Source organism: Mangifera indica, chromosome 17 (genome assembly GCF_011075055.1).
Source record: "Mangifera indica cultivar Alphonso chromosome 17, CATAS_Mindica_2.1, whole genome shotgun sequence".
Lineage (NCBI taxonomy): Eukaryota > Viridiplantae > Streptophyta > Magnoliopsida > Sapindales > Anacardiaceae > Mangifera > Mangifera indica.
The window spans coordinates 2,919,152-2,945,359 of NC_058153.1; the positions used below are offsets into that span (position 1 = coordinate 2,919,152).

Here is a 26,208-nt window from a genome sequence, read left to right on the forward strand (position 1 = left end):
CATGGTTTTTTTGTCATAAAAAATTAAATAAGTAATTTAATTTTAAATTAATAAAACATATTTTTAAAATTAAATAATAGATAAATATTTATATTTTATAAAATTGACGGGAAAAAATTTACCATCTCACTAAATCTAGGGTGGGAAATTGTCGAAAAAAGATGGAGTTATTGTTGGTTTTTTCTTATCAAAAAAAAAAAAGAAAAGAAAAGAGTTATGAGGAAGCCAAGCCTCATGAAAAGTTTGATATTGCATTTTAAAATGTTTTAGTGGAAACAAACACGCCACGCCAGCTATGGCTATTGCCGTTTTGCGGGGACTCAAAATGAGTAAGAACAAGAATAAGCGCGGCCCACTTCTAAATTAATATTTTTATTAACAGTTACTTTTTAAAAGAAGAGGAATCATATATTATTAATAAATCATTCAAATTTAGTCACCATAACATTAGTCTACTAATTTTAATTCAAGTTGGCATTTAAAATTAATTAGGAAAGACGTCAAATTCCACTGTGCTTACCCTTTTACTTAGAGTTGAACTTACAAACTACACATACCCTTCACTTAAATAGGGTTAGATTCAGATTGGATTAAGTTTAAATATCACTTAGTTTGAATAAAAATTACTTTGACTCAAATTTGATTTGAATTTATCGTTCAGTTAAAGATAAAAATTTACTCAATTCGATTCGATTTGAGTTTAATTTAATTTTGTAGTTCAAATTAATGGTTCAAATTCGTAGTTCAGTTTGTCTCGAATTAATGATTTGAATGTATGGTTCAGATTTGTGACTTAAGTTCATAGTTTATTGATAAAATGATATCATTTTATCTAAATAATATTCAAAATTTTTGATTCAAACCGAACTGAGTCACAAATTCGAATTACCAATTTAAACTATTAAATTCGAATTGATTCGAGTCTAAATGAGTCATAAATTTAAATTATTGATTTGAATTATGAATTTTAACTGAACAAAAGTAAACACCCCTTAGATTGAGTTCGGGTCAATTTAAAAAATGAGTCAAATTTTTTAAATCGAGTTTAATTTGAATTTAAATGAAATAAATTTAAACTAAACTAAATTAAATAAAAAGGGTTTTCAAGAATAAGTCAGTTTAGATCATATTCAGGGTGCACCTAAATCTATGTTTTGATTGGAAAAACATAGTCGAGAAGGGTATAATTGGTAAAGAATGATGTCTGATTGATATTGATGGATCTTCTTTCCTCAACTTGACCAAAGAATTTTGAAAAACCGTCACATACCCTCCATCTTTAGAGGATTTGACTCAACATTAATCCATAATTTAAATTAAAATAATATTTTATACTTGCAGTAAATATGTATTGTAATCAAATTCCGAAAAACGCGGGCCAATCGTGGGCCCTACTGGAAAACTTTGTCCGCTCAACAGAACATTCCACCTAGCAGCACAAGCAGAGCAGACGATCATTCCTCTTCTTTGATTTTTTTTTTTTGAATTTAATTTTCTCTTTCCCATGTGAAAATAGCATTCATTTGTCCAAAACTAACACCAAACACAAATCCTTTCAATTCAGCTAACCAGACCCTTTCCTTTTTTTCATTTACACGCACAAGCCGAATGTCCTCCTCACCGTCTCCGGGGTCCACCCCGGGAGCTCCGGCGCCGACCTCTCCGCCCCCAACCACCAATACATCACCTCCACCAGCCACTCCGGCTGCGCCAACACCTTCTAGTCCATCTGCACCTCCTCCCACTCCACCTGCGCCACCACCTCCCACTCCATCGGCACCTCCGCCAGCTACTCCCGCATCTCCACCATCACCCGCTGCTTCCCCACCTCCAGCGCCCTCCTCTACCCCCTCGACTCCGCCCTCTACTCCTGCATCGCCTCCGCCTCCGCCTCCGTCCAGTCCTTCGGGTAGCAATTCACCCCCGCCGCCGAAAAGTTCGGGGACGCCGCCACCGCCGACTGCTCGGAGTCCACCGCCTCCACCTAGTTCGTCGTCTTCTTCTGGTGATGGAATAAGTATGGGGTTAGTGGTGGGGTTAGCTATAGGAGGACTGGCTATTCTTGTGGTGGTCAGCTTGTTGTTTCTTTGTTGCTGTAAGAAGAAGAGGAGGAGACGTGATGAGGCTGGTTACTATATGCCTCCACCACCTCCTGCCCCTAAAGGTTCGTACTTGTGCTTTGGTTCCTTTTATTTCAATTTGATATTTTCTGTTTCAATGTTTCATTAATTCCTTCAAATGGCTTCGAGTTTTAATTGATTTAAAGCATTTGTTTACCGTGATGTTCATTTCTGGTTAAGATTTTTAGTGTTTTGAGCTGTCATTGGCGTATTTTGATTTCTGGTTAAGAATAAAAAAATCGCTTTCGATTGTCTCGATGCATGGATCTCTGAAACGGTCATATATTTGACTTTTATTTGTTTCATTTAAGCTTAGTTTTATAGAAATAGGTGATAAAAGCTGCATGTGTGGTCTCTATAATGGACGGAATCCTGCTCTTTGTGGGGTTACGAAGTGTGACATTTAGAGATGAGAGCATATGGATGATCTTGTATTTCTTCTAAAACAACCCGTGATTTTTATTGAAAAACCTACAATCTTTATCTACTTAGTGGAAAAATATAAAATTTAAAGTAGCGGCAAACCATCAATTCTCTGATGCATTGTGTGGTCAAAACTATGTGTACATAGTTTTAGTGATATATATTATGAGCAATGCTACGTGCATACATTGTTTTACTATATAATTGAATACACAAATGATATATCATTGAGTGATTGATCGAAAATACGATGACACATCTAGCTAATTGTGTACTCAAACTGTGTGCACTATTGGTATATATTATATTATGAGTCAACCATGCTGTAAATTCTTTTGGTTATTGTTTTTCATAACATCACTTTAAATTGATAACTGATTGATTTCGATTTAATATCTTTTGTGTGTAACTATGTACAAAACTAAACACTGTCAAAGTCAGTTCCTCTAATGTTAGTACATTATGGACCGGTTATAAATCATTTGTCCTCTTTCTTTAATGAATTTAACTTCGAAGAAATCTTGAGATTCTGTCTATTTGACTTCCTGACTGAAAATTTTCAGAGTTCCTTACTGAAATTATCTTCTGTGAGTGGTATAAATCATTTTTTTAATGTTTTTTCTTTTTGATAATTGCCAGTTGACCCTTATGGTGACCGGCAGCATCAGTTTCAGCATAATGTCCCACCAGCTGCTGCTCTTGTTGTCCCACCGATGCCAAAACCCTCTCCTCCACCTCCAGTTGCATCACGTCCACCATACTCACCCGTTCATTCTCCTTCTTCTCAGCCGCCGCCACCACCTTTCATGAGCAGTAGTGGAGGCTCTGGCTCCAATTACTCAGGGCCTGACAACTCAATCCCACCACCTTCACCAGGCATTTCTTTAGGTTTTTCAAAGAGCACATTTACGTATGAGGAATTGTCAAGGGCAACTGATGGCTTCTCAGATGCCAACCTCCTTGGACAAGGTGGTTTTGGGTATGTACACAGAGGTGTCTTACCTAATGGAAAAGAAGTGGCAATCAAGCAACTGAAAGCTGGAAGTGGTCAGGGAGAACGTGAATTTCAGGCAGAAGTTGAAATAATCAGCCGAGTACACCACAAACATCTTGTTTCCTTGGTTGGATACTGTATTGCTGGATCACAAAGAATGCTTGTTTATGAGTTTGTTCCAAACAACACTTTGGAGTTTCACTTACATGGTAAGTTTGAATTAACCTTTTGTATTAACTACTGTTTCAAGTTTTTCTATTGTGTAGTAAATAATTTGTTACTAATTTAGTTATTAGTTCTGACTATTTTTTGCTGCTTTTAAATTGTATCATTTTCCATTATATTGTGATAACCAGTTTGGTCTTTTTCATGCCAAGTACTCAGGGCACCAAATGCATATAGTTAATGGTTTCTGGATGCTTCTTTAAATATATACTGTTACCAAATGTATGTGTTTTTGGTAACAAGGATCTGATAGAAAATAATTGCAGGAAAGGGGCGACCTACCATGGATTGGTCTACCAGACTGAAAATTGCTTTAGGTTCTGCCAAAGGATTGGCATATCTTCATGAAGATTGTAAGAACTCTCTAATCTCTGTACTCTTCATTAAGTGATACTTTGATGATTGATTTGATTTTAGATTTACACCTCTAATAATTTCTACCCATATTTGCAGGTCATCCTAAAATTATTCATCGTGATATCAAGGCAGCTAACATACTTCTGGATTTCAAGTTTGAGGCAAAGGTATCTGATCGCACAACAGTTTTTTTTTTTTTGAAATTACAAAATCTGAATGAGCATAGAGACAAGTCCAACCTTAATTTACATGCTACTAGAAACTCTGGGATTTTTGTAAGTGCTTTTTTTTTTATAAATATCCTATTGTGTGGGTCTTTCATCTCTGACTGAAACCTTCTTCTCAGGTAGCTGATTTTGGACTGGCAAAATTTTTTTCTGATGTCAATACTCATGTCTCCACACGAGTAATGGGTACATTTGGGTAAGTTCTTTAACTCAGTGCACTTAACCCTTGTATTTGTACTTTGTTTGGATGCAAAATTTACATTGACATGGAAAGTTAGCTCCATCAGTTCATGGTGATGTCTTAGTGTAGTTGGTCTACTACAATGTTGTCATTTTAAATCCCATGGTCTCATGATTTAAATTTACCTTGTCAGTCAATTCTTTTGCTAATGGTTAGATCTACAGTTTTGGTTTACTTTTCAGTAAAGGTGTCAGTTAGTCTCTGTCTGTGAGTTTCATATGCTTATTCAGGAATAGGGACTTGTATTAGTAATTTGTTTGTGTTTATATGTTTTCTGCCTACAGTTACTTGGCTCCAGAATATGCTTCAAGTGGAAAACTCACTGAGAAATCAGATATTTTTTCCTTCGGTGTCATGCTTTTGGAATTGATCACCGGACGCCGACCTGTTGACTCAAGCCCTTCTTACGTGGAGGATAGTTTGGTTGACTGGGTGAGTATTAACTTTTCCCATCCATGCTGATGGATTTATATTCATCAGGATTTTACTATTTAATTTTGCTTTGTTGAATATTCCCTCTTTTTGGTGATGGACTTGAAGTTATGGGTTTGAACTCTGGGATGTCACATGGAACTAAATCTTTGTTGGGATCGCAGGCAAGGCCTCTGCTTAATCGAGCTCTGGAAGATGGAAACTTTGACAGTCTGGCTGATCCAAGGCTGCAGAACAATTATGACCACAATGAGATGGCTCGGATGGTTGCTTGTGCTGCTGCTTGTGTGCGTCATTCTGCACGTCGCCGGCCTAGAACAAGCCAGGTAATGGAGATAATTTTATTTATCAGCTGCCAGTTTAAATGATCAATTCATATGCCTGAGCCCTCATTCATTTTGAAATCCAATTCATAGCACCCTGCCTACTAGTTTCATAAGGCTTGAAAAAGTAGTATAATCAGATGGTTGTGACTGGGAAGTTTTTTATGAGAGTTTCTCAATTAATGAGCTCAAGTACCTTTTTGATGTGAAAATAAGCAAGATGCTTACACTCTAAAGTTGGTAATTATAGTTACTATTTGTGAACGTAATTCTAATTATAGTTAATTATAACCTAGCAGATAGTCCGTGCTTTGGAAGGGGACATGTCTCTATCTGATCTGAACGAGGGAATTAGACCTGGACATGGCAATATTTACAGTTCTTATGGAAGTTCGGACTATGACACGGCGCAATACAATGAAGACTTGAAAAGATTCAAGAAGATGGCATTGACTAGCCAGGAGTATGGTGCCAGTAGCGAGTACAGTGCACCTACAAGCGAATACGGATTATACCCTTCTGGCTCAAGCGGTGAAAACACCCGCGAAATGGAGATGGGAAAGATGAAGAAAAACAATCAAGGTTACAGTGGAAGCTCTTAGCAACCCATGTCCCATTTTTCTTTTCTGTAAAGTCAGGCCGCCTTCTTTTTAATTGCAAGAATGCTGTTTTGCATACAGAATATTCTTTTTTCTCTTGAGTATAATTTTGATTTGTTTCTTTTACTTACCTGTATTTATTGGTGGTTTATTATATAAAAGAAGACAAGGGACAGATCTTTTTGATTCTTCAATTTGTTTAAATCAATTTGGGAGCATGATTGTCTTCGGGTTAGATACAAATTGAGCCAAATTTGAGTATTTATTGACTCAAATTTAGTTTAAATAAAAAATAACTCTACTCAAGTTTGGTTCGCATTCGTTGAGTCAAAATTAAAAGTAGTTTAATTTTAGTTCAAATAAAAATAATTCGATTTGAGTTTAATTTAATTCGAGTTTGATTCGAATTTATAGTTTAAATTCTTGACTTAAATATTTACCTTAGATTTATGATTTAAATTTGTGATTCGTTAGTAAAGCGATGTCGTTTAATAATTACTTAGTATAATTTAAATCAAATTACAAATTAAGTTTAAATCGAATTGAGTTATTTATCTAATTTACAACTCAAGTAGAGTGAAATTTTTTTTAGCTCGAATTTCATCCAAGTTTAAAGAAAAAGTGAATTTTTTAATTTAAATTTAATCTAAATTTAAATTAAATAAATTTAAGTTAAATTAAATAGAATGAAATCGATTTCTAAGTTTGTCTAGATGAGTTCGGGTCTAGCACTAGTTGGTAGTCCACTTTGGATTGATTTCGGCGTTTGATTCATGATGGTTAGGGCGTGTGGTGGTCCCGGTCATGCACTAAATGAAGTTGGATTTGATTGCACGATTGTGTTGTCTCGTACACGGTGTTTGGGTTGAATGTGGATTAGGTCTAGACGGTGGCATGGCTGTGTAGCTGCCCAGTCACTCACGTTCGTTCTAATTGGAACGCCGGTCCTGTCCCGCCTTATGGTCTGACTTATTCAAAGTGAAGCGGCCGTGGGTTTCAAAATTGACCGTCACTTGTGGCAATTATAGCCATCAAAGGTATTGTTGTTATTATCACCTAAACTTTGTGGCAATTATGGATCTTCGAAGGAATTAATATAATGGCCAAATCACTATGTCCCACCCAACGTCCGATAAATGACAATTTTCACTGGTTGACTTTGGAAATTTTGATTTTCTATCTATCTATCAAATTGTTAATTTTAACAGTAATAAAATATTTATGTAATTTTCTTAAAATATTATAATAAAGATATATTATAGGGTTTTAAAAATTTACTAAGGATAAATAAATTTTTTCTTTATTTTGTTTAAAAATTTATTATATATTCTCTTATATTTTGAAAAATATAATATAATATCAATACTATAATATTTATATCTTTTATTTATTGTATATTTATGGGATGTAACTATCAATTTTGAAAATATTGAAGGGCATATTAACTTTTAAAAATTTCAAAAAACATCTTTAAACTTTTTTTAAATTTTATTAACACCTTTAATATTTTAAAAAATATATAATTTATCTTCAAACATATGATTATACATCATTAATACGTTTATCTATATTTATATCAATAATTTCTTTTATTATTTTTAATTGAAATTAATATTAATTAAGGTATAAATTTATTTAGCAAAAATTTGAAAGTAAACTGTTATTTAGATTGATAATTTTTTTTATTTTTTTAGTAATTTTAACTTGTTAAAAAATTTAGCAAATCAGTGAAAAATTAATTTTTTTTTTAAACTTAACTATAGTAATCAGTCATTTCATCAAACCTTTGGTGGGAATTAGTTATTCAGACTTCATAGAATTAGGGCCGTTCAAAGATTCTCTCCTTGCCTCTCTCTCTAGTCTCTCCTGGCCGTTACAAGACCGGTAGTTATTATTTTCATGATTATCTACTTGTGTTTTATTTTTTTTTGCTTTTTTTGTTTAAATTCTAATCACCATTATATAATAATAAAAAAGAGAATCATTTACACGTCAGGCATATTGAATTTTTCCAAAAATATCTCTGGACAATTTTGTTTCGTCATCTCCTACAAATTCCAAAACCTAATTGTTCTAGATAATTTGTTCGCCTGTGAATCCGAATGGCTTCTCGTGGTAGACGCATGCTTCTCAAAGTTATAATCCTTGGTGACAGCGGGTTAGTTTTTTGGTTGCGAGAAAATGGAAAATTGTTTGCAGGTTTCAGAGAATTCTAAATTCACCTAAATTAGATGAACTCATTTCGTCATGTTCTGTCCGAGTAGAATCTAGGAGTAAAAAATGAAATTTATTATTTTATTTGTTTTCAATGAATTGATTTGGATGCTTTATTTATCCGTCGGTCATAGTACAAGCTAATTTGTTTTGGAGTTAGTTTAGCTGCATTTGTGTTTGGCTGGAGGGAAAAAGGAAGAAAAAGAATGAGAATAGGTTTTCTTTGTTGTTTTGGTCTAAAGTAAAGGGATTTTCCTTCCTAAATTATTTGTTAATCGAATTTCCTGTTGTTTTTCACTTTTATTTTTGATCGGTAATTTTTTATTGTGATGATTTTCACAGGGTTGGAAAGACATCTTTGATGAATCAGTATCCTAAAACTTGCAATTTCTCTCTCTCTCTATATATAATATGATTATTTTTTCAGGTTAGCAAAAAAAAAAAAAAAAAAATTATATTTTTTAATATAGTTTAGGTGATGTTCATGTATGTGTTTCGTTTTTAACATTATGGTAAATTAGAAATGTGATTACCCTTAATACTAAACACTTAGATATGTGAACCGCAAGTTCAGTAATCAGTACAAAGCAACTATTGGGGCAGATTTCTTGACAAAAGAAGTCCAATTCGAGGATAGGCATTTCACCTTGCAGGTTAGCTTCTCTAAGAATGTCCTTCTAAAGTGCCAAAAAACAATAATCCTGCGGCTGGGGTCATAGACAGAATTACATTAATAATTTTGTTTGTTTAGTTTTTCTCATGCCTTTCTTGGTTGTTTCTTCCTGAGTTTACTCTATTTTAGATTTCTATTTCTATTTCTATTCTATGTTATTTGTGATAATTCTGCAAATTTAATAAAACATAGGGAACCTTGTTATGAGAATCCTGGTCTAACCAATTAGATTTAATTTTGTATTATTAACATTATGGTTGGCATAACACTATTTTGTAGTTAAATGTCTAATTACTATACATTTTTAAATATATCATTTTGATGACCTGGCTACAACCACCAAATATGTCAAAACAGGGAAAAATTTTGTGCGTAAACCATTTGGAAGTTTTATTAAGTAGAGTCCCTCTGTGCATTGGTAATTCTGTCCTTTATTTTCAGTAAAAGGTTCAATGGAAGTCAATAAGGTTATTATTTCTTTACTCTTTGATAAATTATTGAGGAACAGCATATCTTGAATCATCCACTGCTTTAGACTGACAGTGTGTGACTGCATACTCTCAGATTTGGGATACAGCTGGACAGGAAAGATTTCAAAGTCTTGGAGTGGCTTTCTACCGTGGTGCAGACTGTTGTGTTCTTGTGTATGATGTAAATGTCATGAAATCATTTGATAATCTCAACAATTGGCGTGAGGAGTTTCTGATTCAGGTAATCATCAGTCTTAACATTTGAGGAGTTTCCAAGTTCCATTGCTTGATTACCGAATGTTTTCCTATATTCAATTTCATATACAGGCTAGCCCTTCTGATCCCGAGAACTTTCCATTTGTTGTATTGGGGAACAAGATAGATATTGATGGTGGGAATAGTCGAGTGGTAAGATGAATTCTCTTCCTTCAAACTCCTGTGCAGAAATATATAGCATCCCAAATCACTGCTTTCTACACCATTAGAATGGAAAACGGATTTAGTACATATTTCTCATTAAGGATTGGTTTTCTTCATTTCTGTAATGTAAAAATTTAATAATGTAAACTGGTAAATATATCATGGGCAAATTCAGGTATCTGAGAAGAAGGCAAAGGCATGGTGTGCTTCCAAGGGAAATATTCCTTATTTTGAAACTTCTGCCAAAGAAGGTTTCAATGTTGAAGCAGCTTTCCAGTGTATAGCAAAAAATGCTCTCAAAAATGAACCTGAAGAAGACATGTAAGTATCCTTGAAAGCTCAGTTTAAATCTGTTCATTTGCTATAAGTTCATAGCTGATGGATCTTGCTGTCTGCACCAGGCTCTTCTATCTTGAATGCCGTAATTTTTGTTCCTCTTCTAATAATCTGCTTTGCCATCTTGCTGTTAGTGGGATAAGTCTTGATTGAGTTGAGTTGGTCTACAGGTTCCACATCTTAATGTTAATATTGAATCAAATTGCATGATCCATTAAGTTTTTGAATGTATCAAAGTGAATCTACATCTTTTTCAGATTTTCTAAACTGAACTGAGATTTTCTAGATCATAGAGATGGTGTTCTGAACTAAAAGAAATAGCATTGGGACTACATGGGAATATTCAAAAAATATTTACCTGACTTAAATCCTCCTCAAAATTAAAGTTTTGCATTTGATTTTGGGATAATACTGATTAATTGTCCTGTGTTTCAAATGATGAAGTTATCTTCCGGACACCATTGATGTTGTCGGGGGTGGACAGCAACAGAGATCTTCAGGATGTGAATGTTAGATGGACTAATGGATGGTTTCTTCAAATTGGGGAACTCAACATTGGACATTTCTGATCGATTCGTCATGCCCTAATAAGTCTGGAGAGAATGTTACTCAAGTCCTATGTATCAATACAAGTGCTTAGTCAGAGAGATATTGATAATGTTCTATTTTCATTTCCTTGCCCTTGCTTTCAACTTTTTATTCTCGGGAATCTAATTGTTCACTTGTGAATGTTGGATTTTAACCAATTCTGATCTGGTTTTGGATGTGTCACATAAGATAAGAAACTATAGAAAATGTTGAAAATGCTAGTAAATATTACCATGCAACTTAAACACAGGGATAGTGTTGCGTGTATGCTTTTGTTAGGTTTTGATTAAAGAGGATTGAGTTCAAATTCACCAAGCTCATTTTAAAACTGTTTAAGCTTGGTTTGCTTCAGTGGAGTTCAGTTTGAATTTGGTTTGAGTTTAAACTCAGTTTAATATTATAGTCAAGAAAAAAATAACAAAAATAATGTTGTTTTGATATGTACACTTAAATTGAACTTATTTAAGTTTTGACGAGCTAAATACCACTAAAACTCGAGTTTGATTTTGAATAATTTTTAACTTAGACTCGAGGTCAAACTTGAGTATATTTGAATTAAACTTGTTTTAGGTTTGTTCGAATCAAGTTTATTTTTGAATTTGAACAAACTCAATTCGAATCCAGTCTTAGCTTTTACTCCGAACTGGAACAAGCCTGGTATGAAATCTCAAAAATCCTATCATTAATCTGTAAAATTTGTGCTATGACAAACATCCTAACCAAAATGAATACAACAAACCTATAGTATGAATACAAAACTTCCTTGTAATAATGCCAAAGACAAAATTCAGAAAGACATGTAACGTCGGGAAGTGGCTCTATTGAAAAAAAAAAAACCATCTTGGCTATGGATTAACCAAACGACTGGAGACAGATCCTTTCCTCCTCCATTGCCTTTGTCGGATTCTCCAGAAGCTCAAAAACACCAAAAGGCCTGCCAGCCAACATATTTGTAAATTCAAACGATCAACACAATGCAGATGTCACAGGAGAGAAACTATATCAGAAACTTAAAAATGTTCACTAACCAGTAATTGCCACTAGTAGAGGTACGAGTCGATGACTAGGGACAAGTACAGACATATCAAGCGGCATATTCACAGTTCAGAAAAGGCAGCTATCAGCTCATTGTCCTTTAGAGAACCTTCACTTTTATGGGGAAAAGAAAAGAATGTGCCTAACCGAATTAATGTTTCTTACCTCGCCTTTGTAGAATATACCCAAGTATCTACTGCCCAAGTAATCACCCTTACTAATCTGTGTACCGAGGACGCCTTGATTTTGGAGTGTCCATAGTTGAATTCATACCTCTCCCCAAATCGATAAGATAAGAGGATAGCCCGGCAAAACTCTATTCCTCCCCCTTAAGTGTAAATTGTATCCTTTTGTTCCCCAAACCTCAAATGTTGAGTCACTCCAACAAATCAAATCCTTCCCCAGGACAGAAGAATTTGTAGAGAAATTTACATCAGTTCTACGAGATGGTAACCGATTGTCAGCTTCAGTCAAAGGGCATATGTTGCTTCCTGGAGTCCAAAAAAAAGTACCGAATCTATGATGTTTGAACTATTGAACTACTCAAATTTGACCCCTCTCAAAGGAGCCATATTTGAGTTTAATTTTATTCAAATCCAGCTTAGATCGGTTTGATTTAAATTTAATCCCATTTACCACCCAAAATTTGATGAGACAATATTTCTAATTCTTAAGTTTCAAAATATTTGTATTTCAATCTACTATTCTTATTAAATTATACAATTGTCATTAATATTTAACTTAAGTGAATTTTGATTGATATCTACTTGTTTTTAAACACATTTAATACGTGTCATCATATGAATAAATAATTTTAATCTAATGTTATATAAATATGTATTTATCTGTATGTGGTAAGTATAGGATTCCTGATTGAGGATATGCCTCCCTTACTACGGCAGGCTGTTAACTCTGTCCAGCTTCCAGGTCCCAAGGCAAAGTTCTGGTTTGCTGTTCTGTTGATTGTCCTCTGCCATTGAAAAAGGAAGTGTTTCAGACACACTCTACAAAAGAACAGAGCTTTCTATTCCAAATTTAGAGTATTGTGCATGCCAATTCATATTCTAATCATTTGGTCCCAGATGCATAAGAAGCACTCTACAAGGAAACCTCTTCAGCCTGGGCAAGCCTATTATTTCATGAGCAGGTTCGCTGTCACATGGAAACTGAGAAAGGAAACTTCTAACTGCGCATTTCCTGAGAAATTTACTTGTGACTAGGGTTTTGAAGGGGAAAGCCAGAAGGGGCATTCCAGTTTGTATGGTCGGTGATGAAATGGTGGACTGGTTGTGTCTTTCGAAGTTGTCAAAGTGTGCAAGTTTGGAGAATTTTCAACAGGAAATGATTCTCTTAGATAGAAAAACAGAACGTTTCTTGGAGAAGACAAAGCCGTGATTGATTTCAGAAACTGGAACAGATTGAATTTATGTCACCACGGAGAATTGATGATGCTGGTGCTAATACTAAAAGATTTGAGATGTGGGGAAGATGTAATGGTTTTTTTTATTAGTCACTTACCGGAAAATTGTGCTGACTGGAGCAGTGACACAGAACAATTTGATTTTTGACAAATGATCAAGAATTCATATTGGCTCTGCAGTAGGTTTTATCCATTAAAAAAGAAATGAAACACCGTTCAATGATCTAAAAGGCTGTGATGCAGAAATTATAGCTTTGGTTGTATATGTAATTGACTGTCTGAGCACTGAAAGCTCAAAACACTTGAGACATCCCAAATTTCAAATTGTAGTTCGCATTTTGGGGTTATTCTTTGTAAGTTACATGAAAATTCTGTAGAACTCTCTGTGATTGCAATTCTAATAGGCAAGGAGCGAAAAATACAAGAATGGGAAGAAAGTATCATACACCGAGAAAATATTATAAGTCACCCTTACCACCTTTTTTCTCCAAAGAATGAAACGAAGTGAACCACTGCTTCCAAGGGGCATCCTTTTGTTGCTCGACCCATGACAGAAAAGCACTGTCTAACAAGCAGAAGATGTTGACATAGAGGAGTTGGTATCTTACAGGAACATAACGGAAATTTGCTACCTGAACGATTGGCCATACACCGCCCTCCAAAATCAGGGATGGGATGAAATCCCTCTTCAAATCTTCTTTCACTTGAGCACCATTCTTCCCGGTGGCAAATCCCATGTAACTAAAAAATACAAACAAATCAAAGGGGCCAAAGATGATGCTATCCATTGCAACTTTAGTAGCAACAAACCGCACTGACTTTGGTGGCAGTTGAAGCCTCAGCCTTATAAATCTGTCCAATCCTTCATACCTATCACAGAAAAAGTTATTATGGGACAATTGCTCGTGTACAAAGTTCATAACAATGAGCATCCAAATTCTCAGATCAAGAACTTCAGTTCCCATATTAGTTAACAATGAACAGGAGATATTTACTCAAATTCTTGTTTGTTGGTTCTCAGATTTATTGAACATTTTAGTTTAAATAAGATTGTGTTTCCTAAAATGATTGATATTTCAGGCAGCAAATTATTTCTGATTTGATTAACATAGGCAAACCTTGCAAGACTTCGAAAGAGTCCATTTACTACAGCAAACATAGATGCAATTTGACAAATTATTATGAAGAAATTTGAAAATTACATTTCCTTAGATTATTTTATAATATAAACCTTTTAGAATGTATATTCCGGGGATGCTGCAGAGTATAACATATGTATGTGGCACTCAACCCCAGGATTTCATTCTATAACTGTACACATTGCCTAAGCATTGTTTTTAAATATTACTTTTAAAGGCATCCACAAAACTTAACGACTAACACTCTATATGCTATGGTGAGCATTATAATAAGCAGACATCACCTTGAGGCACATTTACTAAGGAAAGATCAGGCTAAATATGCAAGCAAGAAACACTGGATAGGGAAAACACACCAGAAATGGCCAATGGGTCCAACAAAGCCAAATCCAAACATACTTGTGGTAGCCACACGTTTCCAGTTTACTTTGAATTTTTCATCTGCATTCTGCCACATCAAACACATACTGAAGACTTAGTAAAGCAATGAAACATGTTGATACTCAAAAAAGAACTGTCTTTTGCCTTAAAAAATGTAAACTATCATTGCTCTAGTCACATCTACCAGAAGGCAATAACAATAAAGATGGAATGAAAAACAGATAAACTTCTAGAAGTTTAAAATGAAAAATTGCATTCATTAAAACAAAATTCTTTTCTATGTTTTCTTTGTGAAGCAAATACTCAAGTGGGACTAAAAGAAATGGTAACTGCAATTTCATAAATGTGCAACATAAAAGACTTTTTCTGAAATACTTTTCAGAATCATTTGGTATATAGGATTGAGGACAAACTTCTACAATGATACGAAGACATATAGACAATATATAACACACACCACCTTCATGGAGCTTATTTTATTGGAGTTGAGGCAGTATTCATGCATTTGGCCATTAAAGAATGACCAGAAACACAATAAAAATCTAATAAATTATGAAGTAGTGACAACAGGAACAAGACAAGACAATCTGACAGATTCAAGCTATTGTTAGTTATTTTGGCCAAAGTTTGAGGCATGCACTCCATTTAAATGGGATAGCCAGGGAGGAGATGCACATCTGGGCAGGCAATATAACAGGGCATAGTCATTTGTACCAGACTTCACAGCGTCAAAAATCATAATAAACATACAACTGAAATTCAAGTTTTTATTTGCTACACACAAACGAATTTATCTTTGTGACTACAATACAAACATTGACCAACTTAATGGCAAAAGTCTTACGTTAGAATAATACACTTCAACAACCCACTTCACCCACTATAAATATGCTCTCGACCCAACTCCAAGAATCCCATATCTGGTAAGAAGAATTTTGACAACTCATCTCACCCATTATAAATAAGTTTTCTCATATCCTTTTTCATCACAATTAAATTTTATTTGTGTTTTCATCTATTAGAAAACAAAATACTGTAAAATAATTTTTTGAGAATAATTTTTTTTGTTGAGCTTGAGCCAACAAAATTCTTAAAACCATAGCTTGAGCTCAAGCTTGAGTCATGACTGCTCGTTTCATGCTCAATTAAGCTCGAGACAACAATACTCGAGTTTAGCCCTAAATACAATTTTACCATTGCCAAAACACAAACATATCCTAGAGTGTGTTTAAGATATCTAATGATCTACTTTATTGCAACCCAATGTCCTTTTCCCGTATTTGAGAGAAACCAACTCACCAGACCAACCACATGAACAATTTTCGACCTTATGCACACCATGATATAGATAAAACTACCGACTACATAGGCATAAGGCACTTTCTTCATTTCTTCTTTGTCATTTTCACTTGGAACTCAATTTGAAATGGCCTAGATGTGGAAAACACATTTGTTTTGATTTACTCATGTTGAATCTGTCAAGATCCTTTTCTATGTATCTTTCTTGGGATAGCCATAGCTTCTTGTTTTTCCTATCATAAGAAATCTTTATCCTAAGAATTTGCTTTACTGGTCCTAACTCCTTTGTGGAAAAGGACTTACTAAGTTCACCTTTGAGACGTTTAATCTTTTCAGCATCACAACCAACAATCAACATATCATTTGCATTAAGTAGAAGAAGAATAAAATTATCTTCAGAAAATTTCTTCAAGAACACACAATAGTCTAATGTGGTTTTCTCAAATCCATGCTCAACCAGTTTTTGTACCATTGTTTTGGTGCTTGCTTGAACCCATAAGCTCTTCTTCAACTTAAATACTAAGTGCTCTTTATCTTTCACACTGCACCTTTCAGGCTGCTCCATATAAATTTTTTATTCTATATCACCATAAAAAAATACAACCTTCACATCTAGTTGTTCAATCTTTAAATTCAAATTGGCTGCCAAACTAAGAACAATTATAGAAGAAATCTTGACCACAAACGAAAATTTCTCTTCGAAGTCAACCCCTTGTTTCCTACTAAAGCCCTTTACTATCAATTTTTCCTTGTACATTGATTGTGAACTATTTTCTTCAATCTTCAACCTGTAAACTGATTTATTTTTCACTGTTTTTCTTCACTTTGATAGCTTCACAGGCTTGTAAGTATAGTTCTCATGCCAAAACTTCATCTCTTCTTGCGTAGCTTCAAACCATTTTTCCTTGTGCTCATTTGACATTGCCTCATCCTCTCTAACTCTCCCCCATCAATCATCATTACATACTCATTAGGGAGATATCTTTGGAAATGTCTTCCTCCCATAGTAGATCTTCTCAATTGAGGCTTAATATGTGGGTCTAAGGGGTGTTGCTCATCTTGTTCTTCAACCTCATTATCATCATCTAATTTACCATTCTCTTATTGTGCATCTGCCCATTGAACACGTGCTAAGAGAGGCATTGGACTCAAGTCATGAGGCTCTTCTCTATTAGATTGTGTCTCTTCCCTCGTTCAAAGATCTTCAATAGTTTTATCCTCCAAGAACACGACATCTCTGTTTTTGTCAATCTTCTTCTCAACTGGATCCCAGAATCTATAACCATATGTTTCATGAGTATGTCTCACAAAAATGCATAGCTTAGTCTTGGCATCTAGCTTGGATCTCTCGTCCCTTGGAATGTGGACAAACGTCCTGCAACCAAACAAGCACAAGTGATCATGAGACATCTCTCCCTCTCCACACCTTCTCAAGTACGTCTCTATCAAGAGAAACTAAGGGAGACAAATTGATCAAGTCAACTATAGTCCTTATAGCTTCACCCTAAAAGGCTGTAGGAAGTTCGGCATGAGAGAGCATACTCCGAATTCTTTCCACAATAAATAGTTCAGCCTCTCAACAGCACCATTCTACTGAGGAGTCTTGGGAATAGCCTTCTCCAACCTAATGTCATGATCTTTGCAATTCTTTTAAAAATAACCTCTGCCCTTGCCACCATTATTTGTCCGAACACATTTCAATTGTATTCTTTTCTCCTTTTCAAGACTCACACGGAGATGCTTAAATACATCAAGGACATGGTCTTTAGCTTTCACAGCAAAAGCCCATACTTTTCTAGAGTAATCATCAATGAAAGTTAAAAAATATAAACAACCACCAAGAGTCTATTTACTCATAGATCAAACATCAATATGGATAACTAATTTATGTAAAGAAACTCTATGTTGTTTACTAGCAAGATAAACAGTACAAGATTTTAAGTGTTTACTGTCAAAGACATCAATTTTATTTCAGTGTGAATATTAAGGTCTTTCTCACTCAAGTGTCCAAGTCGCCTATGTCATAACACAACAGATGAATCATGAACCAAATTTACTTTTCCAACACACAACTTAACACGAGTAGCATAGACAATATTTTGCTTCACTTCTTTGGAAAACACCAAATTACCTCTTGTGCGCTTCTAAACTCCATTGCTAAATGAATATTATAACCCTCTTCATCAAGTGTGGCTGTGGAAACCAAGTTGAGTCACATATCAAGGCATATCTCACATTGATGAGCCACAACGTGCAACCACCAGTGATATGCAAACATATTTTACCTACACTCGTAACCTTTGCAAGTGCATCATTTCCCATCCGAACATGACCCTAGTCACCACCAATGAATGATGAGAAATACTCACAATGAAAAGTCACATGGTACAAAGCTCTAGAATTTACAATACATGTGGAGTCCAAGTGGGTAAGATTCAACTCATTACCACCTCGTGAGATAACTACATCACTGTCAATGGCAATAGAAGTTTATCTTTTTCTCCTCTTTGCTTTCTTCTTTCTCCTTGGCCTTTTCCTTTTCAACTTCTAGCAATTTCTCTGAAAGTGCCTGACTTGCCATAATGATAGCAATTCAGTCTCTTCCTCGACTTAGAACAATCATTGAACTTATCAAGTTTGTATGCATTTTAAGGATTTCTAGTCTTGCTGCTTCCCCACCTTTCTGTCATAAGTGTTTATGAATGTGATCTTACCATCTAGAGTTGAGTTAGACAAAGAGGTTCCAAAGGTCTCCTATGAGTCTAGCAATGTACCAAGTAACCGTAACCCTTGCACTTAATCTTCAAATGTAATTTTCATTCCAGCCAACTGATTGATAATCCTTTGGCATGTGTTCAAGTGATTCGTCATGGTGGCTCCATCTTGATATCTTAAGACTATCGTCTGTTCGATAAAAAACAACTTACTGTTCCCCGTTTTCCTAGCATAGAACTCTTCTAGTTTGTTCCATAATGTACAAGCATTAGTCTCTCCAATCACAAACATTATCATCTACCCATTGTTTGATATAGTAAACTTGTCTATGAAACAAAGTCTGTTCTACATCAGTTTTTGCATTCAGTTTCTCAATATTAAACACTGGCAAACAATAATCCTTCACATAGAGTAGATCTTCCATCTTCCCTTTCCATATGTGATCATTTGAAACATTAAGATTTATCAACGTACTTGTATTAGCTTCCATATTAAACACATAAGGTAGAGAAAAATCTCAAATCATGCTCTAATACCAGTTTGTTGCAGAAAGCACCCATACAGATTTTACAGCAAGATTTTTAATCTCAATCAAACTACCACAAAATAATGAAAACTACTTAGGGGGATAGATCATACTAGTGACTCTTGTACAAACACAAGCTTCGCCATTGGTTGAGTGGTCCTGCCCGACTGGCAGGATCCACATCAAATAAAAGAAAGAAAAAAAGGAAAGGCGAGAAGCAGGTTTCTTTGGTTAAAAGGCTTCTTGCAGAAGTTTTATAAGTGGACGGGAAAGCGACCAAAAAGGCATGAGTGTGACTATAAGTCAAGACAACAAATAACAAACAACAACCAAAAAAAATTATAAAAAGAAAAGAATGGAAAGACAAAACTATGAGGGGAAAAAAGAAGAGAAAAGAGTGAAGGTTTTTGGCCAAAAGAGAAGAGAAAGAAAAAAGGGTTCAATCAACAAAGGTTTTTGGGCCACGACAGCAGTGAGTTTTTTTATATACTTCTATTATTTGTGTGTATTTGGACATTCACTTGTGTCTCTCATTTACAACCTTGGTAGTGGTTGCATGGTTATTTTCACATCGAAGGTTTTCACTTGGAAGCAAGAACAATCTTTGAGTGAGTGATAACGACAAAGATATAGATTTTGAGCCGGAATAAATGCTAAAATTTATTCCCTTGTGTTTTTGTTGTATTTATATTTTGTTATTTTATAGTGGCATTCGAAGACTCTAACTTGTTAGAGAAAGCATTTGATAGTAAACTTTTATTAATATACTAGAAATTTGTTCTCCTACAGTTTTTTCCATCTCCTTGCATCGAGTAGGTTTTTCCACATAAATCCATGTTTCTTTTTGTGGTAATTTGATTTTCATTGTTTTATGGTTGTTTGATTAAGATTAGAAATCCTTCGGTAAGATCATAACGGTGTTTTACGCAACACAAATGTCCCAATTATATGCCTTCAAAAAAATACAATACTTCAAAAGCAATTAAGGCAATTTCATTAAGAAACTTGAAAGACTGAACAAAATGCTACTAGCGTTACTATAACTAAAAGCACTCAATGAAATAACCAAGGAAGAAAAGGAAAAACGATAAGGTTGATTAAAAACCTCACTCAGCAAAAACCCCTCAACAAACGATACCTATAGCCGATATTTGCAGATATCCAATTCCCAACATAAACTGATTATAATCCAATGAGAAAATCCAAAAAAATCCCATTACATATGAGATGCATATATATATATATATGTATAACAAAGATACGGGATTAACAAGAAGGATATAAAGAGAAACTCACAGATATCTGAAGGCGATTTTTGGCAGTGGCGTGGGTGATGTATTGAGCAGCAATGTCACCAATACCCCAAAGAAATCCTGAGCTAATGACTTGTGTTTTGACGGGATTCACAGATAAACAGTTCTGGTACCATTTCCAAAGCCTCAGCATTTTATTAGAGAAATTGAGGGAGAAGAAAAGCTAAGATAGAAGAGAGCGAGGGAGAAAGAGAGGTTAGAAATTTTAGAAACCCGAACCCGAACCCGAACCCATGTCCTATTGATAACCAATTTTTAGGTAGTTGCCACCCCCTCTTCGGTATTCGTATTTTAGTAAAAACAAAAATTAATAGGAAGCCCAACGAAGCAAAAATTTAATAAGCGACTATTTTTCCCTTTTTAAGGTTTTTTTTTTTTTTCCTTTAACTCTAGTAATTATTCGTTACCTTCGGATGTTAACTCTAGTAATTTATTTATTCGTTCTCTCTCGATCACTCTCTTTTCAATCTTTAGCTGTCTTCATCTCAATAAATAAATTTATATTTTATGTATATTATTATATGATTAAATAATTTTAAATTAAAAATAAAATAATATCTAATTATATAATAATATATAAAATATATATTTATTAATATATTTAAAATAAATACATATATTATTATATTATTGTTAATGCATCGATAATGTTTCGCAAAATATAGTATATTTATACACACACGACTACGACACTACGACACAACTGCTGCTACTTCATCACGTGCAAGTTCAGCTCTGAAGCCAAACCATGCAGCTCATCTTCTCCTTTAACGTGTCTCAATTACCCGACTCAGGAGGTACCCTCCAAACTCACTGCTTTCTCCAACTGGCAAACTGTTAATTTTACTGGATTTTAGTGAGTTGGTGTTTAAAACTTGTTTCCATTGCCCAAACTCCTCAACCTTTCATTTTGATCAACAATGACATTGAATTCCATGTATCTGTTTCTTGGCTTTTTATTTTTGGTAGGCAGCGTTGAATCGGTTTGGATTGCTGTTTCTTTGGTGTTCCATTCTGTATTGAATTGGTGGGTGGTTGCATTGCTATTTAGATGCAATTGGGCTTTTAAATGACTTGCAATGTTTTACTTCCTAACATCAACTCATTTTCAAGCTCCATGAAAATGGAACTCTTTGATTCTTTTTAAGAAAGCCTTTTTCTATCAATTCGACTGCATAATATGTAGTTCTAATAAATATCTATTATATTGCTTGATTGTTGAATAACAAATCTAAAATGCTTGTTTCAGGCAAGAACAGGTAAATTCTGAGAAATGTACCATAATATGGATGTTTTCTGAATGATCTGAGGTAAAAGTTTAGTTGGGACATTCATATGCCATCCACATTGATTGTTTCAAATGAAACTTCAAAATTTCTTCTGGTGGATGTTTTTAGCTTCTTTTGGTGCCATGCACTGAGTTATTTTATGCTGAAATGTTGTATTTACTGGACTCATTATTGGTTAATCCAACGCTTTTTAATGTTTTTGATCCTGCATAGTTTTTATCTAGATGTCGGTTCTTTGATTGTTTCTATTCTAGGCACGAATTTGAACCGCTAGAGAAATCAACAGACTCTGTGTGTCTGGTGCGGTGGCCTAAGAAAGTGAGAAACAGGGAGAAAAAATTGGCGATTTTGGCTAAGAGAGGGGTCATATTTTCATGGGTAAGCAGCAAGAGGGAACAAGCATAAGCAAGAAGCTGGTTGAAGCATCACCAAGAGTGGTACTATTTACATCTCCTTTATTTTATCTGATGAAGTTTTCATTTTCATCTTTCTGCCACTCGGTGCAATGCTTTCTCATGAGGTGTGCTTTTGAGAAACAATTATGTTGTTCTAGTGTCATCTATATGGTTGTCATGTGAAATACAACTTTTCTGGGTATTCAAAAAAAAAAATGAATCTTTCCTAACTTAAATTATTTCATGTGTATATATGTTCATAGCATATATAGTAGTGATCTACTTATGATCATTCTGTACCCCACAAGAGTCACGTCTACAGGAGGACCAATAATGCCAGTTCCTACTTCTGTGGACTCGCAAACTCAATCTTGCTGCCTTGTCTGTTTGGGCAACAACGGTTGCAGGGTAGTTTGTTCTAGAACCAAGCTGATGAATAGTTTGGTTGAAAAGGGGAAGCCATGAAGCACATCACATTTTCAAAAGTTAAATAGAAGAGGGACACAAGCCAAATCTTATTACTTACACAGCTCTTGTAGCTGCCTTGACCTGCTAGAAAAGATTTAAGCCCATTCTCCCACCGCTCTCCAAAGTGGAAAAAATGGTATGAAGCCAGATTCAATACTCTTCAATGCCATGATCAATGCCTTCTTGAATCCAGAAATGTAGATCGAGCCATGGAAGTTTTCCAGAAAATGAAGGATAGTGGATTTAAGCCCTCAACCAGTACCTTTAACACCCTTATTAAAGGATATGGAATGTTGGTAAGCCTGACAAATCTTTGAAATTACTAGAGCTAATGTCATAGAATGAAAATCTAAAACCAAATGACAGGACTTACAATATTCTTGTTAGAGCCTGGTATAACAAGAACATAGAAGAAGCATGGAATTTGGTGAACAAGATGGTGGCATCTGGTAGACAACCTGATGTTGTCACTCACAATACGTTAGCTAGGGCTTATGCTCAGAATGGGGAGACATGTCACCCAGAACAAATTATTTTTAAGATGAATAACAATCAACTGCAGCCAAATGAACGAACTTGTGGTATCATTGGGAGTGGGTACTGTAAAGAAGGCAATATGGCAGATGCAATGAGCTTTGTGTATAAAATGAAGGAGCTTGGAGTGCATCCAAATCTTGTCGTTTTCAATTCTCTTATCAGTGGATTTCTTGACACTACTGATACTGATGGAGTTAATGAGATTAGTTCCCACATCAAACATTAATATTTATCTTTTCAATATTCTTCTTTTCTATCATTCTCTCTCTTAGTTCACATCAAAAGCTATCCATTTACAAAAGTGTTTTTTTTGTAAGTATTTTTTTCAAGATTTTATATGATAATGATTCAAACCTAAGTCAATTACCTAAAAATTATAATACTTCACCAGTTTTGTTAATCTCTTATTTTCATTTACAAAAGATTTTATATTGTAATGATGGTTTTTTCTTTTAATACACTGAGTGCTGGACTACTTTTTCCTTCAAAGCTGATAAGTGATTTCAAATTATCTAGGCATAAATATTAAGGTTTTCAGCTTTCACCACTGCTGGTGGAATAATAGGTGTGCAGTTTGTCACCAGATATGCATGGCTTGTCTTCTGTTACTGTTTTTAGGTCCTAGAGTTCAAAAAACGAATCTGGCAACATCTTCTGTTGTTACTCTTAAGTTTTTTGTCTGACATTTGGCTTTCACATTCAACTTTCACCCTGGAATCATTAATGGAACATATTATATAGATTTGAAGTAGAAAATTTGTTTGTCCTGTTGCATAGCCAATCATTCAAGCATAATCCTCTGAAACTAAATGACTTCTGAAGCATTTGAAGGCATTCAATATTAAAGGGAATACTACTTAATTGGACAGGCACTCACATTGATGGAAGAATTTGGAGTCAAACCAGATGTCATAACATTGAGCACAATCATGGACGCTTGGAGCTCTGCTGGGCTTATGGAAAAACGCCAGGAGATCTTCAATGATATGGTGGAGGCCGGTATAGAACCTGACATCCATAAATTTAGCATCCTTTTCGAAAGGCTATGTGCAAGCCATAAACCCACACAAGGCTGAGTCAGTCCTGACTTCAATGGGCAGATCAGGTGTGCACCCCCAATGTTGTTATCTTCACTACTGTCATCAGTGGATGGTGCAGTGCAGGAAAAAAGGAGCATGCAATGAGTATATATGAGAAATGCATGAACTTGACATTTTTCCCAATTTGAAGACTTATGAACCCTGATACGGGGATATGGGGAAGCAAAACAACCTTGGAAAGCAGAAGCACCGCTGTAAACAATGGAAGAGGAGGGAGTATGTCCTAAGAAGAGCACTACGCAACTTGTTGCTGATGCATGGCATGCCATTGGCTTGCAGTGTGAAGCTAAGAGAGTTTTAAGTGAACACAAGAAGAACGGCTCCCAAATGAAAAAAAAAAAAAATGATGAAAAACCAGTGGAGAGCTTGGAGAGAGTTTATACGAAGCAAAATGTTATTGCTTCTAGTTCTATTGGTTTGCAGATGCCTGGAGTAGTGGCAAGTGACCAAAATGGGTCTCCAGCTGCTAAAATTAGCAGCCAAATAGTTCTGCAGAAACCTGGATTTTCATCAGAGACTGTATGGACTGCCACTAAATCCTTGTTCAATCAAACATTTCCATTCAGGGTGCAGCGGCTGGTTATATGCGGAAGCAATCTCATAGTCAGATGGGGATGTTTGGGCAGTTTGCAAATGCTTATAGATTGGTGTTTATATGCTTATGATTGTTGTGATCATCTTTCAACTGACATGCTTTTACAAACTGGAAGATAACGGTAGATTTATTGGCTCTGATGATTATTTTCTATAAAGGGTTGTAGATATTGAAAATATTTACATTAAATATACCTCTATTTCTACCGGGCTGATTGTAAGTGACGGCCGTGTAATGAGCATTAAGATCAAATAAATTATCTGAAAACGGAAACTGGCACACAAATGGGGGACGCAGTGCACAGGGTAGAAGCGAAGTCAAAAGTGTAGATTAAAACACTGATTTTAACTTCAAACTGCAAAAGACTGGAGATGGAAACTAGCTTTAGCTCTGTGTCGACATGATGATCTCTCTAAATCCCCTGCCCTCCAAAACCCTAATCTCAATTCTACCCACCTCTCCAAACCCCTCAAAAACCTTAATTTCAGAATCCTCAATCTCCACCCATTATCAAAATCACCGCTTTTTCCTTGTGTCTTCAAAAACCGCAACTTTAAGTCCCCCAATGCAATTAATCCTGCACCCCAGAAACCTACTTTCTAGGCTTTACTATAATCAATTGAAAAGCTCTGGGGAAAACACCCAAGACAGCGGTTGGCCCTGGTGGTGGTGCCCGCAACGATGATGGGGAAGATGGGGAAGAGGGGTGTACCATTGCCAGAATGATTGAATCTACTAATGATCAGCAGATGATAGTTGATTCATTTTCCCTGGAATGATATAAGAGAAACATCGGTTGAGAAGGGCAGGGCATATTCCAAAGCTACCTTGAGGCCAAACCATAAAAGGACTACTTTAGGATTCACTTGCAGGTATAAATAGTGGAAGGCAAAGGCTAGAACTTGCTATTGCACCAATAAGCATATGGAGCTAAGTTTTATTGTTTGCATACAGCAAATGCTGTTGATAGGTTTATACCATCATAAACCTAAAATGTTGTATTTTCTATGTTTCTTACTCATTAATCAGTACCATTTTGCCCTGCTTACTGAACTTTGCTGGGTGTGCATAGGATTTGATGTTCTATTTATGGTCTTATCCTTCGAAGCATTATAGCTCTTTATTGTGCTTCATGTTTGAATTAGCAATTGGCTGAGTATTTTAATTTTTATATACTGTATGCCTGGTTTCTTACCATCTCAGAAAGCTATCTCCAAATGATATAGTGATTTCAAGGGTCCACCAGTTCTTCAGGAAGTAGGATATATAGATTGTCGCCAAGGAACGTGATACTGTAGAGGTGAGTTGCATTACACAAGGCTTGCCATCCAGCCATTTCTTGGAGTACACTCAT

At 35.2% G+C, this 26,208-nt stretch overlaps 3 protein-coding genes, 1 long non-coding RNA gene and 2 pseudogenes across 7 annotated transcripts; 4 read left to right on the top strand and 2 right to left on the bottom strand.

Annotated features, from left to right (window-relative positions):
* The first annotated feature begins 1,505 nt into the window (after positions 1–1,505).
* On the top strand, positions 1,506–6,135 carry LOC123200510 (proline-rich receptor-like protein kinase PERK1). Its single transcript, XM_044615694.1, has 8 exons — positions 1,506–2,164; positions 3,183–3,746; positions 4,029–4,115; positions 4,216–4,286; positions 4,466–4,542; positions 4,872–5,019; positions 5,184–5,345; positions 5,642–6,135. Exons 1-8 carry the CDS (start codon positions 1,609–1,611, stop codon positions 5,942–5,944), a joined length of 1,968 nt encoding a protein of 655 aa, XP_044471629.1. The 5' UTR covers positions 1,506–1,608; the 3' UTR covers positions 5,945–6,135.
* Positions 6,136–7,913: 1,778 nt separating this feature from the next.
* On the top strand, positions 7,914–10,800 carry LOC123200511 (ras-related protein Rab7). Its single transcript, XM_044615695.1, has 7 exons — positions 7,914–8,099; positions 8,498–8,524; positions 8,709–8,808; positions 9,393–9,539; positions 9,626–9,706; positions 9,894–10,039; positions 10,499–10,800. The coding sequence occupies exons 1-7, from the start codon at positions 8,044–8,046 to the stop codon at positions 10,566–10,568; spliced, it is 627 nt and encodes a 208-aa protein (XP_044471630.1). The 5' UTR covers positions 7,914–8,043; the 3' UTR covers positions 10,569–10,800.
* A 502-nt stretch (positions 10,801–11,302) lies between these two features.
* Positions 11,303–12,445, bottom strand: LOC123199888. Its single transcript, XR_006498458.1, has 2 exons — positions 11,671–12,445; positions 11,303–11,576 (listed from the first exon to the last, which is right to left on the bottom strand). It is a non-coding gene; the product is annotated as an uncharacterized LOC123199888 (long non-coding RNA).
* An 890-nt stretch (positions 12,446–13,335) lies between these two features.
* Positions 13,336–20,710, bottom strand: LOC123199887 (protein Mpv17-like). Of its 4 annotated transcripts, XM_044614914.1 has the most exons (5): positions 20,454–20,710; positions 14,593–14,684; positions 13,917–13,967; positions 13,730–13,838; positions 13,336–13,658 (listed from the first exon to the last, which is right to left on the bottom strand). In XM_044614914.1, the coding sequence occupies exons 1-5, from the start codon at positions 20,601–20,603 to the stop codon at positions 13,569–13,571; spliced, it is 492 nt and encodes a 163-aa protein (XP_044470849.1). In that variant the 5' UTR covers positions 20,604–20,710; the 3' UTR covers positions 13,336–13,568. The 4 variants fall into 4 exon arrangements, with proteins under 4 accessions (XP_044470849.1, XP_044470847.1, XP_044470848.1 ...); XM_044614912.1 differs by having other exon boundaries at positions 13,336–13,838; positions 20,454–20,706; XM_044614913.1 differs by having other exon boundaries at positions 13,730–13,967; positions 20,454–20,705.
* Positions 20,711–21,390: 680 nt separating this feature from the next.
* LOC123199962 lies at positions 21,391–25,923 on the top strand (annotated as a pseudogene).
* Positions 22,210–23,437, top strand: LOC123199963 (annotated as a pseudogene).
* Positions 25,924–26,208: the final 285 nt, after the last annotated feature.